The sequence below is a fragment of the Calidris pugnax genome, unplaced genomic scaffold (assembly GCF_001431845.1).
Source record: "Calidris pugnax isolate Ruff unplaced genomic scaffold, ASM143184v1 scaffold20, whole genome shotgun sequence".
Classification (NCBI taxonomy): Eukaryota; Metazoa; Chordata; class Aves; order Charadriiformes; family Scolopacidae; genus Calidris; species Calidris pugnax.
The window spans coordinates 19083457-19097538 of record NW_015094510.1 but is presented as its reverse complement, the minus strand read 5'-3'; the positions used below and the strand labels follow the sequence as shown (position 1 = coordinate 19097538).

Genomic DNA, 14082 nt, shown 5'->3' with positions numbered 1-14082 from the left:
GCATTTGGACAATGTCCTTAATATCATGCTAAAGTGGAGAGGGAGGTGCTGATCTCTTCTTCAGGGTCAGGACACACAGCAATGGTTCAAAGCTGTGCCAGGGAAGGTTCGGACTTGACTTTAGGAAATATTATTTTACCAAGAGGGTGATCAAACACTGGAACAGGCTTTCTAGAGAGGTGGTCAATGCCACAGTGATGCCAGTGTTTAAGAGGCATTTGGACAATGTCCTTAATATCATGCTATAACTTTTGGTCAGCCCTGAAGTGGTTGGGCACTTGGACTAGATGATCATTGTAAGCCCTTTCCAAGTGAAATACTCCTTTCATTCTACTCTACTCTATTCTCAGGCTGTGAGGCCACGAAAAGCTATCTCCAGGGTTTAAATCCCTAAAACGTTACTTAGCTATGGACATGGACAACGTAAAGTTAAACAGAATTGATGAGTAATTATCTGCTTTCTAGTGATGAAGAAGAGGGCTTCTTTTTTTAACTGAAGGAGGCTTGAGACTAGAAAGGGTTGGATTTTATACTCTTTTTTTTAAAGGAATTAAATGATGTTGTTGCCTACAGTCGTCATGGACTGGATTTGAGGGATTCAGAGAGTTTTTTCTACCTTTATGCCTCTACATGTAAAATATTTTTTTGTATTTATTGAGGAGATAGAGGAGGGAAAGGATAACAGTTATTTGCAAAACCATGGCGTACTTTTTTAAACATGTGCAGCATGAAATCCTGTTATACTAAGCAGACACATCTTCTAGAAGAAGAAATTAGAAACTTGAACAGAAAAAACCTGCTTCATCTCTCCAAGAAAAATTCTTTCAACATGTGTTGTACACATGTTGTAAGAACATGAAAGATGTTGTACATCTTTCAACATGTATCTGCTGGTGTTCTAAAACATGCTATGAGTTACGCTCTGAAATTTACTTGGATGTTTTACCATATTAGATTGTCTATTTTGAAATTATTCATATTCATCTAGCAACAGACACTGTAATTTATGCTCAGACATTTCATTACCTCAGAGCTTGAAGAGAAGACTCACATTTTATGTACAGGAACACATTCTGTTCTATTGATGTGATCTTATTTGGTCCACAAAGAGCAGAAGCAGACTCCTTATGTAAAATATACTTTGCATTTTCATATAGTTAGACTTGCAATAATAGCTGGTGTTCTTAATTTGATTTATTTGCATCTCTTACTGAACTAACTCTTCTTATTTCCAGGTATCATACAGAAATGGAAAAGAAATAAGAAAAAATAAAAGACCAGAGAAGCATTTTTATTTTTGTCCACTTACTCTAAGAGATGAAAGATCATCCTCAACTTCAATGAAATCTTGAATGGTATTTCCAACAGGAGTCAGGACACGATCAATGACATGAACAACACCATTGGTAGCAATCTGGTTGCCATGGATGACTCTGGCACAGTTAACAGTAACAACCTATATTTACAGAATCAAGTAGTAGAAAATTAAGCATTAATTTGATCATATATTTGGAATCTGATTCTTACAGATTGGCAATGTATGTGCTGTACTTTCTGTATTTATTGTTGTTCCTTCAGTTTATATTTTAAATTTACAGTAAAATATTGTAAGATAGGAAAAGCTGACTAAGCCTCTGGAAAGATTTATTCAGGACACATTAATTTTTATTCATTTTTTTTTCTTGTTGCAATTATTCAGATTTTCTTCCCATATGTGGTTAATATGGTAATTGTATTGTTTTTTACTGACATAAACTGCGTAAACACAAACATTTTGATGCATTTAAGGCAACAAAGATGACTGAGTTGCAAATTTCTAGCATTTATAGAAATGATTTTTTTTTACAACCAAATAATGGATGTGTATCCCCTACAATCTTAAATGCTTTTACTGTGTACTCCAATTAAAATAAAAGATCTGTTTTACAGTGTTTTGTAAACATATGAAGATTAATAGTAGATTTTGCTCTGAGATTTTTATAACATATATTTTGGCCACAAAAGTCTTGTCTTTTAGGAAGACAGTTCATTCTTGTTTGAACTTTGGTTTCTAAACAGAAAACAGCACTTGTTCATTAATTCTTTCTGAATGATTAGTCTACACAGCAGACAAAATTTCTTTGAGAAAGCTTATTTTTGTCAGTGGCAACTAGATGTCAAACTTTCTATAACCTATTTTCTTAGCTATAGAAGGAAATAAATGAAAGAGTAATAACTATAACTGAATAATTTTACTAGGGGTAAAAAAAGAGAATAAACTTACCCCATTAGGATAATGGTTAATAAGTAATTTCTGGTCATTATACATAGACACCAGAGTCATGCCATTCTTAAGATCTTTTGTCAACATGCGCTTGTTTACCATGTGGTGGTGGAGAGTGTTATACAGTTCAATATTTACGTTGTCAACCAAATTCCTGAGAATTTCCTGAAGAAGAAAGGAATTTAATCAGAAGCTTTAAAAGATTCTTCCAGTCAGGAAGATGTACTTATTGCTTTACCTTAACACATGCTCTCAATATTTTCAACAATGGCTGTTCCTTGTTAGGAGACACAACTTTGATACCTATCAATGTGGCTCCACTTAAATGATGCTTTAGTCTCATTTGCTTACAAATGGAAGACTTAATTTAAGCCCTCCTTAAAATAAATTCAAACTCTCTAGCTTCAGCAGTATGTTAAAAATGCAAACTATTTTTTTATAACATTTGTAATGTTCCTTTATATCTAAAATACCAATACTTTTTCTAGTCTACCTTATCATATAATAGCTGTTGCAGCTAAAACTTTAGCTGAAAGAGAAATACTTTACCACATGCACACACACATGCACTTACTGAATGTAATTGCTCCCAGGCTTCATTGCTTGGTGCAAAGAAAGTGAATGATCCTTTTCCCTCAATCTCTCCTCTCAGCTTTGATATGTCAGAATAGTGCTGCGTGGAGGTAGCTCCCACAATACCAAGTGTACCATATACATGATCAATGGGAGCAACTAAAATAAACATGAAATAAGAATAATGTAAACTTTTCAGTCATTCAGTTTCTCACAATCAGATATATTTTGTTCCATTTGGTTGGACAATAGCATTGCCTCTCTGAAACTGCTTAAATCAATATTAAACAGTGTGCTTGGATTAAATTTCATTGACAACATATTCAAACCCCATGCAAGCACATCTGCTTGCTTGGTTTTTTTTGGTTGCTTAATGAAAAATTAGATCGAACAAAAGCAGATATTGTAATGTTTTCTTTAGGAGAGCTGTTTGGTTTTGTGCCAACTCAACCTTAAATGGGAAGCTATCTGTTGGGGACAGGAGGAAATTCCATCTGAAATCACAAAAATGTCAATGGAAAGGGGAACATTTAGTTACGGTGGACTAGAATTCTTCTTGTGAGGTCTCTTGCTCTTCTTCCAGTGTGTGGTTTGTGTGTACATTGATTCATCCAGAGAGTAAGAATGGTCATAGTATCCCAGTTAAAACATTGCAACATGAGAACAGGATTCATCTCTCCTAATTTTGGACATCTAGAAGTGAGGCATCTGCGTGTGAGCTATTAGATCTTGACTCTTAATGGTCATGGAGCGGAGCAGGCAATTCTAGAGTGGGATTTACTTCATCCTAATGTAAACATCTAAAGTGAGATTAACTCATCAAAACAAACTAAAATCTGCCTTAGATATGCCTAACTCTTTTACCAAATGTAAAATAATTATTTCAGATATAGGGATATGAGATATATTTCTTCTGAAATTACTCTTCCCTGCTGCAATTGACTTTATTTATGCAAAACAAAATAGCAAAAATAGGAGAAATCAATAATTCCTGTATCAATTTTCACTCCTTAGTATATTTAAAACCTATAACATTCTTCTATTAATTAAGATTCAAGTATTTACAGGAAAAAGAATAAACAGAATTTACATATGCCACATGTCTGGGGTGTGATGGGAACAGGAATAAAAGTTCTTCTTTGGCAGCTTTGGGAACTGAAGACACTATCATTCCTCTCCAATCCAGAAACTGGAAGGAGCAGAAAAATTCAGTGCTGGTTAATTTTTAACTGTTGGCCGTACTTAAAAAAGCTGTATGTTCTCAAGCATTAATTCTTAAAAAGAGGCAAAGTCTCCTGTGTTGTAATACTTCTCATACACTGACCCATACATATGAAAATAAGCCTCTACCTGCAGGACATCCTCTCGTACCATCCATCTTCATATAGCCAGGACAGCATTCATATAAGACAGTTCTGTGGGATATAGACAAATTCACAATGAAATAATATACTGGACAAGTGTATACTAATTTTAGCTAAGTCTGATTTTAATTTTTTTTTATTATTAATTTTTCATTCGTAAGCACACACTCTCCAGATCTTCATCCCTTTTATTCATTCAACCTTTTCTGGATAGACTACCAATTAGTTGTATTTTACTAAATGCAAGGCTTTTGAATTTACAGAATGCCTGCCATCATTAAGTTTAAGTGGGATGTGGAAAAGAACAGCTGAAGAAAATTAATTTAAGTGGTCTATTTTGAAAAGATTAGATGGGATTGAAGAAATGTAGAAAGTGAGGACATTGAGAGAAACTGGTAGCAGCAGGGTTGTAAAGGAAAAAGAAAAAAAAATAAATTAATGGAATATAAATTAAAATGACAAAAGTACATGACATCACCTACATACTGGATATAGGAACTAAACAGATATTTAGGACAAGGTCCGGTGGATTGTATGGTGAAAGTGGGGTGGCAGAGCCTCAGTTTTTCAAGGAAAGTTTTGAAGAAGCTCAAGAATGAGAGAGAGAACTAATTAAGAGCGGACATAAAGCAGGTTATAGAGAAGGAAGTCACTAAAGACTGGATGGATGTACACAAGGGAAAGTTCACTGGTAAATGTAGTGAGGATGAAAACCAGACCACGAGAAATCAAGAACAGAGATAAAAGAGTATGTCATCACAGCATACACAGAATTTAGCAATATCAGGATCCAGGAACTGTTATATAAAGATGTCAATAAAATATTCTCATTCTTGAATACATGTAAACTGTACATAACAGCAAATTAGAACTAACTGGTAATTCTATACTGTAACACTCAATTTAGCATTGATGCTCTTATAACATTGTCTTAATTAATAAGACAGAAATAAAAGGTCGACCACAGATATGTTTGACAGATTCTTCTCTCTTACAGGAAAGTGCAAATTCACTAAAGTTATTATGGAGTTGATATTGGCTCCTTGGGAGAGAGAATGCCAACAAATGATACAATTTTACCAAAGTCCAAAACAAACTGTAAGTCTTTAGACTTCAGATATTACTTTTCAAATTACAATACACTGTGAATGACAAGAAAAAATTGCTATCACAGTTTTACGTAATAGATTTATTTTTATAGCTATGGCCGATGTTGGCAGAGATAGAGTTTTGGACAGTAATTCCTTGAAGGTTTTTGCTGAGTTTTTACCACTATATTCCAGATCTAATTTGTAGAGTCTTTAGTGGCAGCTGAATACACTTCTCCCATTTTTCATGAACTAAAGGTGACAAAACTTTAACCACAAAAACAATAAAATGAAGAGCTTATTCAAATGAAAGATTGGACCTAAGACTTTCAGCATCCAAACTGCTTAAAGGTATTTGTCCCGGTTTCAGCTGTGGTTGCAGTGTTTTCAGATTTGGTATGAAAGGAATGCCAATAATGTATATTGTTTTAGTTGTTGCTAAGTGATGTTTATATTTGTCAAGGACTTTTCAGCTTCCCATAGAGGCTAGAGGAGCATATCCAGAATAATAGAATAGCCAATGGAATATTCCGTATAATGATGAAATGCTCAGTATATAAATGGGTGTTGGCTGGGGGAAGGGAATCTGCAATCTCTGCTTGGTTTGGGCAACCAAAGACTTTGTCTTGTGTATTCTTTTACCATTATTACTAATATTGTTATTTTCCTTTTCCATTATTGTTCTTTTAAAATGACTTTAACTCAAGCTACGAGTTGTTGTTTTTTCCCTTTCCCCTCCTTTTCTCCCTCTTCTCTCTACCAATCTGGGAGGGTGGGAATGCGTGAGTGAGTGATAGGCTGCATGATCCTATTTGTTGGCAGGAGATAAACCACAACAAGATTAAAAAATGAAAGTAGACTAGAAGAACAATAACATTACAAAGAATTATTTTAAAAGCAAGGATCATAAATCTGTAATTGACAGCATTCTGAAAGAACTCGTGAAGATTAAAGAATATTTTTTAAAAAGCCAGTCTCTCATTTCTCTCTGTTATGAAAGTATTTGCCTCCATTTCCTCATATACATAAACAGAGATGACATATCCACCCTTCTGCCACGTGCATCTTTTCAACTGAGAAGCCATATATTGAAAGCATTTGTGTAGCTATTTTTAATATATTTCTTTCTTTAAAGCATTTCACTGAATGGCTATTTCTTTGGAATGCAAGAAGAGCATACAGTTTAGGCTACAGATTTTCTAACTAATAAGGAAATTAACCCTATACTCCTCCTCCTTGTTGTATCCCTGCCAGATGCTAATAAAAAAAAAAATCTGATTAACGAAAACTGTTTAACAGAATAGGAGTCAGAATGTTCTTCCAACTGGGTGAACTGCTTTGTCATGAGAAAATATTTTTCCTTTCCATGGAGTAGAAAATATCTACCCTTCACCCTATGAAAGATTACAGTCCTAATTATCTTTTGGAAAAAAGCAAAGAGGAAGCTGAGTTAAAAGCATAGAATAAAATGGCAAGATTAGTCTTCTTACCATATCCAACAATGACACACTTAATGAAAGGCAGAAAACTGGCTGAAGAAACATTTTCTTTCTTAACTATGTTCTTCAGCCAAACATTACAAGATCAGTGCCTTTTTCATCATGTATTTCATTATATACAGTCCAGGCTTTTTTTTTCAGTCATCAAGGGTTACTGTAAATTCCCACTTACAGTATTCATGTTCCCCTACAGCTGACTGCAATTAGAAGGCCCATGTATCAGCTGTGCTTAAAATGTAGCAAGAAAGATAGAGTGGGAGAAAAGGGGTCTGTACAGAGGATCCCATTATAAATTCTTTACTGTGAGGATGGTGGAACACTGGAACAGGTTGCCCAGGGAGGTGGTTGAGGCCCCATCCCTGGAGATATTCAAGGAGAGGCTCGATGAGGCCCTGGGCAACCTGGTCTAGTTGGGGGTGTCCCTGCTGACTGCAGGGAGGTCGGACTAGATGACCTTTGGACGTCCCTTCCGGCCTGGACAATTCTATGATTCTATGATAATTCTATGATTCTATAAGGTTAGAACCAGATCAAACTCAGTGCAAGATGCAGTTCTCAGCACCATTCATGTATAGACGCGGTACATGGGGAAAGACCCATCTCACACCATAAGTTATACTCATCTGTATATCCCTACTAGTTCAATGTAACATGGTGCCCAAATGAAGAAAACAGCTACTCAGATAACAAGCAATGCTGCATTCTTGAATTTTTGGAGGTTTTGGTGGGTTTTATTTGTTTTGGGGTAAGTTCTTTTGTTTGGCTGGTTGTGTTTGTTTTTTTTTTGGCACAAAGCTGTTCTGACCTCATCCAAAGGAGTATATTCCAAATGAAAAAGGGGAAAAGCAACACTACCTTATGTCCTTGCTATTCTTGGCTAACAGAGCCAGTTTTCAGTTTATTCAGATTAGCTCTGTGACTCATCTGTTTCTACTCCTTGCTGGCATGGAGATAAAATACTGCAGAGAAACAGTGGAAAGACTTCTGGTCTAGTGGACTTCAATATTAGCATGTCTTTAAGTTGCCAGTTGGAAATTCACAGCAGCAGGTAAGAAGTGTAAATAATAAAAACATTTTAAAATTACCATTTTATAGATCATATGTATAAATTAGGGAGGACTTGTTAACATGGTGATATTAACATGAGAAGAGCCATTGTCCTTTGGAATTAATATTCTTATTGCAGGAACCTCTTTAGTCATGTCTACATTTCTGTTTTGAGGACACAGAGTATAAACATCCCATTAACAGCTAAGACTAAGTTATAACATGCTCTGTTACAGCCACAAAAAACCAAAAACCCTCAGGAGTTTTAAGACTTAACTTACTCTCATACACACTGTTCCCCGCCTCTAGCCTTGCTCTGTGAGTGCTTGTGCAATGGTAAAAATTTTAAAAGAGGAGGGAGAAGGTAGGGGACAGTTTTGTGTAGACTCTCGTGACCAAATCTACCCAGCCTCACTTCTCAAAGTCCTCCTCTAGCTGGCTGTAGTAGGCTTCTTGCCTTACACAGGCTCTGTAAAATGTTTTACAGCTTACATTCCTCTAAATTCTACTCATTGAAGAGGACAAAGTCACCACCTGACTTCAGTTCAATGAGTCCAAACAGCCTATTTCTTCAAACTATTTTTCCTGACACATGAAGGTAACCATCACCGCATAGCTCATTTCTGAAGTTATGAATTCCTTGTCAGATTTATGCTGAGAGCAGACTTTCTCTCATAGGAAGACAAGACATCTATCTAGGAATAAAACCACAGGAGTAAGTTGTTTTCCAAAGCTGACTTTGAGAGCATCCAAGTTTCAGTTTAAGTAATTTTCAGGAAATACCCTTCTTCCCAATGTGTCTGCAGGGGAATAAAATGTAGTGCCAAGGAAGTCAGTGGTATGGCAGACTTTACTCAAAAGGTGAAGTATTTTGGATGAGTTGCAACATGTCCACTGAAGGAAAGGGAAGTCAGTATTATAATGCCACCTGGAGGAGAAGGAAAGATTCTGATAAAACCTAAAAAACTTTGAATCCTGAGAAAATTGAAGGTAGAGGTGGGACAAATGACCATACACAATCTAGTATGACTGGAAATTGGTCATTACTACCATCGTCAAACGCATAAAAATCTGTAATTTGTACAAAAAATGAATTCTAACCTGTCTGGATTCGCTTATTAAAACAAAGCCAAAATCAAAATGGGAGTGATCTGTTAGGATTCCAGACAGTCAATTACATTCCAAAGAAAGTTCTGGGGATTTAGAATAATCAGATTTCTTGTCTGAGTAGGATGTTCATTATGATTTGTGCCATGTTCACTCTAAATTACTGCTGTTACTTTCTTCTGTCTCCTTAAGTAAGGAATTAGTAACCAATAAAATTTGCAATATCAGGAAGCTTAGGGTGACAGCTTGGCCCATGAAAATCGTGTCTTTTCCTCAGCTCTACTGGGGCCATAACATCATTCTTCATGTCTAGGCTGACGTTAGATTTCAGACTTCAAAGCCATGACAGTGCTTGAAAGGCAAGGCTGTGTATTGGAATCAGTGTCTTACTGTATCGGAAGTATAACAGCTCCGTTGATTTATGGTATGCTGTCAGACAACTGAAAACATTTTCTCGGAAAGAAAATGGAAGAAAAGGTGCTCCTCCTACATCTTCCATCAGACTTTTTCCTAAGGATATTTTCCAACACTATGCTATGACATGTACCATCTTTCAGGAATCTCAAAAAATGCAAAGCCTCTGACACCTAACAGGAGCAGTAGAAACCACAATACAAGTCCATTTCAGGTCCTTGCCTGACTATTATCTGATTTACACATCTGATTTTAACAGTGGAAAAAATCATTACTGGAGGCATTTTTCTCGCGTAAGTAATCATTTGGGAGTTTTAATAAGTTTTACATTAGTAAGTAGAGGGATCGTGCTCAAGAAGAACTATGAATATAATTGTTCGTCAGCTGAAAAATGAAAACGTAAAGCTGGCTTTGAAGAAAAATGAAAAAACTGAACAGGAAAAGGATACTTCTGTAATTCTAAAAGTGTCACATACATGACATGAAAAGACCATGAGAGACTGTAGCCGTATTAGCACTACTAGTGATGCATTCACACTCTGCATAATTTTTTGTGCCTCAACCCATTCCCCAGTGTAAACTCAGAATGCACCTACATCTAATGCTGTGTCAACATAGAATTGTTTTACTTTCTTTAAAGAACCATTCAATGAATTTCATACAAATTTAGAAAGTCTTATAGTTGCAGTTTTAACATAAAAGTATCCTGTTTATAGAAACTCACTTGGATTCAATGTGAGATACGTGTAATTGTTTAGTCATATATATCTTTTTTTTTTTTTTTCCCTGAATTTATCAATGTTTCTGTATTTAGAAACTATTTTTTTACACTTGTAGGATGGGCTGGAAAATATGGATCTTATTTACCCATGACTTGACAATCAGGAGAATAAAAATGTGACTAATTGCAAATTATCAATCACTTGTTCGATATGTCCTCTCTAGTTTATTTAGTGAACCATTGTTAATCAGAAAACATTTTCAAGAAAACTTAAGAGCTTGTTTACAGAGGAAGTCATCTTCAACTGGCTTATGTTGCTAACATTGGATATTTTTCTTCCATATTAACCTTGGTTAAGGAAGCCTTTGGCACAGAAACAAAAAAGCTCTATTCCATGTTACATTAACATCTAAAACAGTGGTTGATGTTTATTAGAGAAGTTCTAAATTAAAATTTTACTTTAAATGGGGTTAAGTTCGCCTTACATATAATTTGCATCATGTATCAATATAACTTAATATCTTTGTGTTTTAGGGCATACAATCTCTCAGTGACTACTCAAATTGTGTACTTAAATATTACTTGGTCATTTGGAAGAGTTTTATAGGCTTTCACTGAGAGACTTCTAATACCCTAAGACAGAGTTCCAACTGAAGGCTGGACTGCCCGTTCACTCAAGCCTTTCTGAAAATGTCACCCCAGACCTACTTGGACCTTGTAAGAGAATAATAGGAAAATAAAAATAATGATTTCCTGTGTCAACAACTGCTGAGAAGTTTATCCAAATAATTGTGTAACAGCAAGAGAAAAAGTGGTACGTGAGAAAAACATTAGTTTGTTGTATTGGGTAAACAGTGTCAATCTCTGTTAAATTACTTAATACTAAGTGAGACAAATTGGGCAGACCAAGTTCAGGATTTTTTATGTGTTTACCCTCTGAAGCTGCTCTATGGCTGACGAAGCAGTAGTGACTTTGACATCTTGTCGCAGAGATGGCAATGACTTACATTATGAGAAGTGAGAAATGAAATATGCACAAAGATTCCAAAAGAAAGCCAGACTCACCCAGATTTAATCTGTATCCACAATCATACTTTGATTTTTTTTTTCTTTATAGAGAGGTGTGGTCTGAGCACACAGCTCTGCTGGCCAGTGCTGAGTTCTTTTCATAACTGGCCTATTAGGTCCCTCTGTGGTTTTGAGTAGGTCACTTAATCTCACATGTCTTTTGTGTTTGAAATAGAGATATGAATATTTAACTCAGAGAATTATTGCTGAAACTAATACTTTGAAGCCTCTGAAACTTAAAAAAACCTATACAGTATGCTGTCATTTTCAGACTTTCCACTCCTTTTGATAATAATTATTGGATAGTTACTGGTAATAATTATTGGATCAGTTATCCAGGTGGTCTTAGAAGCAGCTAAAAAGCAACTGTAACCCTGTAAAACTGAAACTGAATTCTTCCCGTGTCTGCATTTGAAACAAACAGTTAGCTTGTCTCTGAGAAAAGGAGAATTTTTTAACGATACAGTATATTTTCTTAATGAGTGGGGAACAGTTTTGAAACAGAGCATACTCACGCTTTCTTTCCACAGATGGCTCCCTGGTACCAGTTTCTGCAGGTGCTGAAGTATTTCTTTTTTGTTCCCATAACTTGCTGAAGGGCACAGACATTTGGGCTATGGGCGGGAATGACAAACATTTTAAAAATAAGTTTCTGTACATTTCTGGCAATATTTAGAAGATGAGTAGACATAGTCCTTAGAGATATAGTTGAGTGATGATTTTTGTCAGTGTTAGGTTGATGGGTGGACTAGATGATCTGAAAGGACCCTTCCAACCCAGGTGACTCTACAATTTTATGATCTTTGCAAAAGTTTTATACAAAATAGCAACAAATACCATTTCTGTTGAGCAAAAGTGAAAAGTGAACATCTGGCTTCAGTTCCCAGGGCAGGTGTGATTTCAATCAACCACAGCGCAAGCTCCTGGGACTGCCCAGCTGGGTTCCTTGGCAATCCCACCCTCCCAGCAGGGACAGAAGATTTCCCTCTGTTCTGGTTTGATCCTCTGTTTCTGATGGGCAGTGATCCCCAGCTGTGCCTAGTCAAGCCTCAATATGCCTTATATTTCTCCCTTCCCCATGCGAAGTGAATTAATTACCAGCCAGCATGGACTGAGCTGTGAATACCATCAGGCTCTTTTCATTAAAGTTTTTGTCTTGTACACATCTGTGCAGCTGAAGGTCATGGGGAGATGGGGAAGAAAAGTGCCTTGTTCTTTATGTAGAAGGAAACCCTGTCTTCTGTAAATCAATCAGCTATTTTGATTACCAACCATTTGGAGTACCGCAGGCACCTAAGTAAACATTCTGGGAATTGCTGGGGGCCAAAGGGTAAATTGGCACGTAAATAAAAGGAGTCACAGATTTCAAATGAGGAATGCTTTTTCCTTAGCATGGTAGTGTACAGAAGAGGTATTTCTTAAGGGCAAATTCCATACAGCAAAGGCATTTTGTCACTAGTTTTTATACTTCTACAAGTAAAAAAAAAAAATAATCATCAGTTCAAAAGTTAGAACATATATTTCACATTAGTGGGAAGCCGGCAAACTTTTTTATTTGAAAATCTCAGCCTGTGTGTGTAGCAGGCAGAGGGAATTCAACAAAGAAAGGCAGGATGGTAAACAATTCTTCTTCACAGAACGTTTTTCACTTAAGAAGACTGGAGGAAAATATGTTTAAACACATGTGTCTCCCTGACACCAGCTGTCCAAATAATTTCCATGTCTTGAAGCAGCCTGGCTTGTAAGCATTGTCTTTTGGGTACCCTGCCGAGTGGCTCGCCACATTGCTATAGTGGGAACAGAAGTTTTACAAAGGGCTCCCTGTATATAGTCCCATGTTAGAAAGTACTCAAATAGAGTTCATTATTTTCATTGTGATCGAATAAAAATATAAGTCAATACTGTGGGATAGGTTTCAACCCTATTCAAACATTTGAAAATATATATTTAACATAGCTGATATCCTAATACATTAATTGTGAACTGTAATTAACTTCAGTGATTCTAAAATACATACATTTTATTCATGAAGAAGTGGTGATTTTAAATTTTTCCACATTTTATGAAGTTTAACAGTATTCTGTCTCCTTTTGAAACTCCCCAGAAAGCTTTTTATTTAGGCACAATTTCTATAAAATTAATTGAGAAAGTTTTCCTTGAATGATAGTAGGAATTTGTAATGAAAAATCATTTAAAATAAAGTGAGGAGAAAGGGGACAATAAAGATTAACAAACTCCCTTTTAAAATAGAAATAAAACCCAGTTACTTACCCTTGGTCGCGTGCCCTTATTCGACTATGAGTTAAAATCTTGTCATAGTGAGCAGAAGCAGCTGCTTGTTCAAAAGCAGACAATAAAAAAGTGGAAAAGGTGAATAAGAAAAAGAGCTTCATCTTTAGTCCTCTGTTGCTTCTGGCAAGTTTAGAAGAGAGAACTGGCAAAGGGTCTGGAGAGCTGACAACTTATATGCATGTTGGAAGGTGGTGGGAGGGAACCACAGGATCAACCTGAAACTTTGTACCACCCTCCTTAGAACAGCAGCCTTCACTGCCAGCTTCAGTAATCTAAATTAGTACCATACATTAACCATATAAACCAATTTTTTTAATCCCCAGTTGACTAATTTCTTCCTTATTACAGAGGGCTTGGCATTTTATTCTGCTGACACAACAGCAAAGAAAGTTTGGGAAGTTCAGACTTTGACTTATGGTTTGGTATTTATAGCACTGAAGCATCCAGAGGTCGTGATCATCGCGTGTGGTTTTGTTCAAACCCAGAGGAAGACATTGTCCCCATAAGAACTGCACTGCTCTTCTTTGTTTTCCATGCCTCACAGTTATCAGCTATGAGCTGTTTAACTAGTGAAGCTGATGAAAGCTCTAAACAATACTGTTGTCAATGAACTGGAATAGTATTTTTGTCCCGAGGAAAAAAAAAA

At 36.1% G+C, this 14082-nt stretch overlaps 1 protein-coding gene across 12 annotated transcripts in view; it reads right to left on the bottom strand.

The window, feature by feature from the left end:
* POSTN (periostin, osteoblast specific factor) overlaps positions 1-13766 on the bottom strand; it is a 35969-nt gene extending 22203 nt beyond the window's left edge. For 3 of the 12 annotated variants that reach the window (XM_014966030.1, XM_014966031.1, XM_014966032.1), the window contains exons 1-6: positions 13416-13765; positions 11660-11758; positions 4187-4251; positions 2838-2995; positions 2264-2428; positions 1310-1456 (exon numbers count right to left, since the gene is read on the bottom strand). In XM_014966030.1, coding sequence (XP_014821516.1) covers positions 1310-1456; positions 2264-2428; positions 2838-2995; positions 4187-4251; positions 11660-11758; positions 13416-13537 — 756 coding nt within the window. In that variant the 5' untranslated portion in view covers positions 13538-13765. Of the gene's footprint in view, positions 1-1309; positions 1457-2263; positions 2429-2837; positions 2996-4186; positions 4252-11659; positions 11759-13415 lie in introns of all 12 variants that reach the window. The other 9 variants (XM_014966027.1, XM_014966036.1, XM_014966037.1 and 6 more) reach the window with 5 other exon arrangements.
* Positions 13767-14082: the final 316 nt, after the last annotated feature.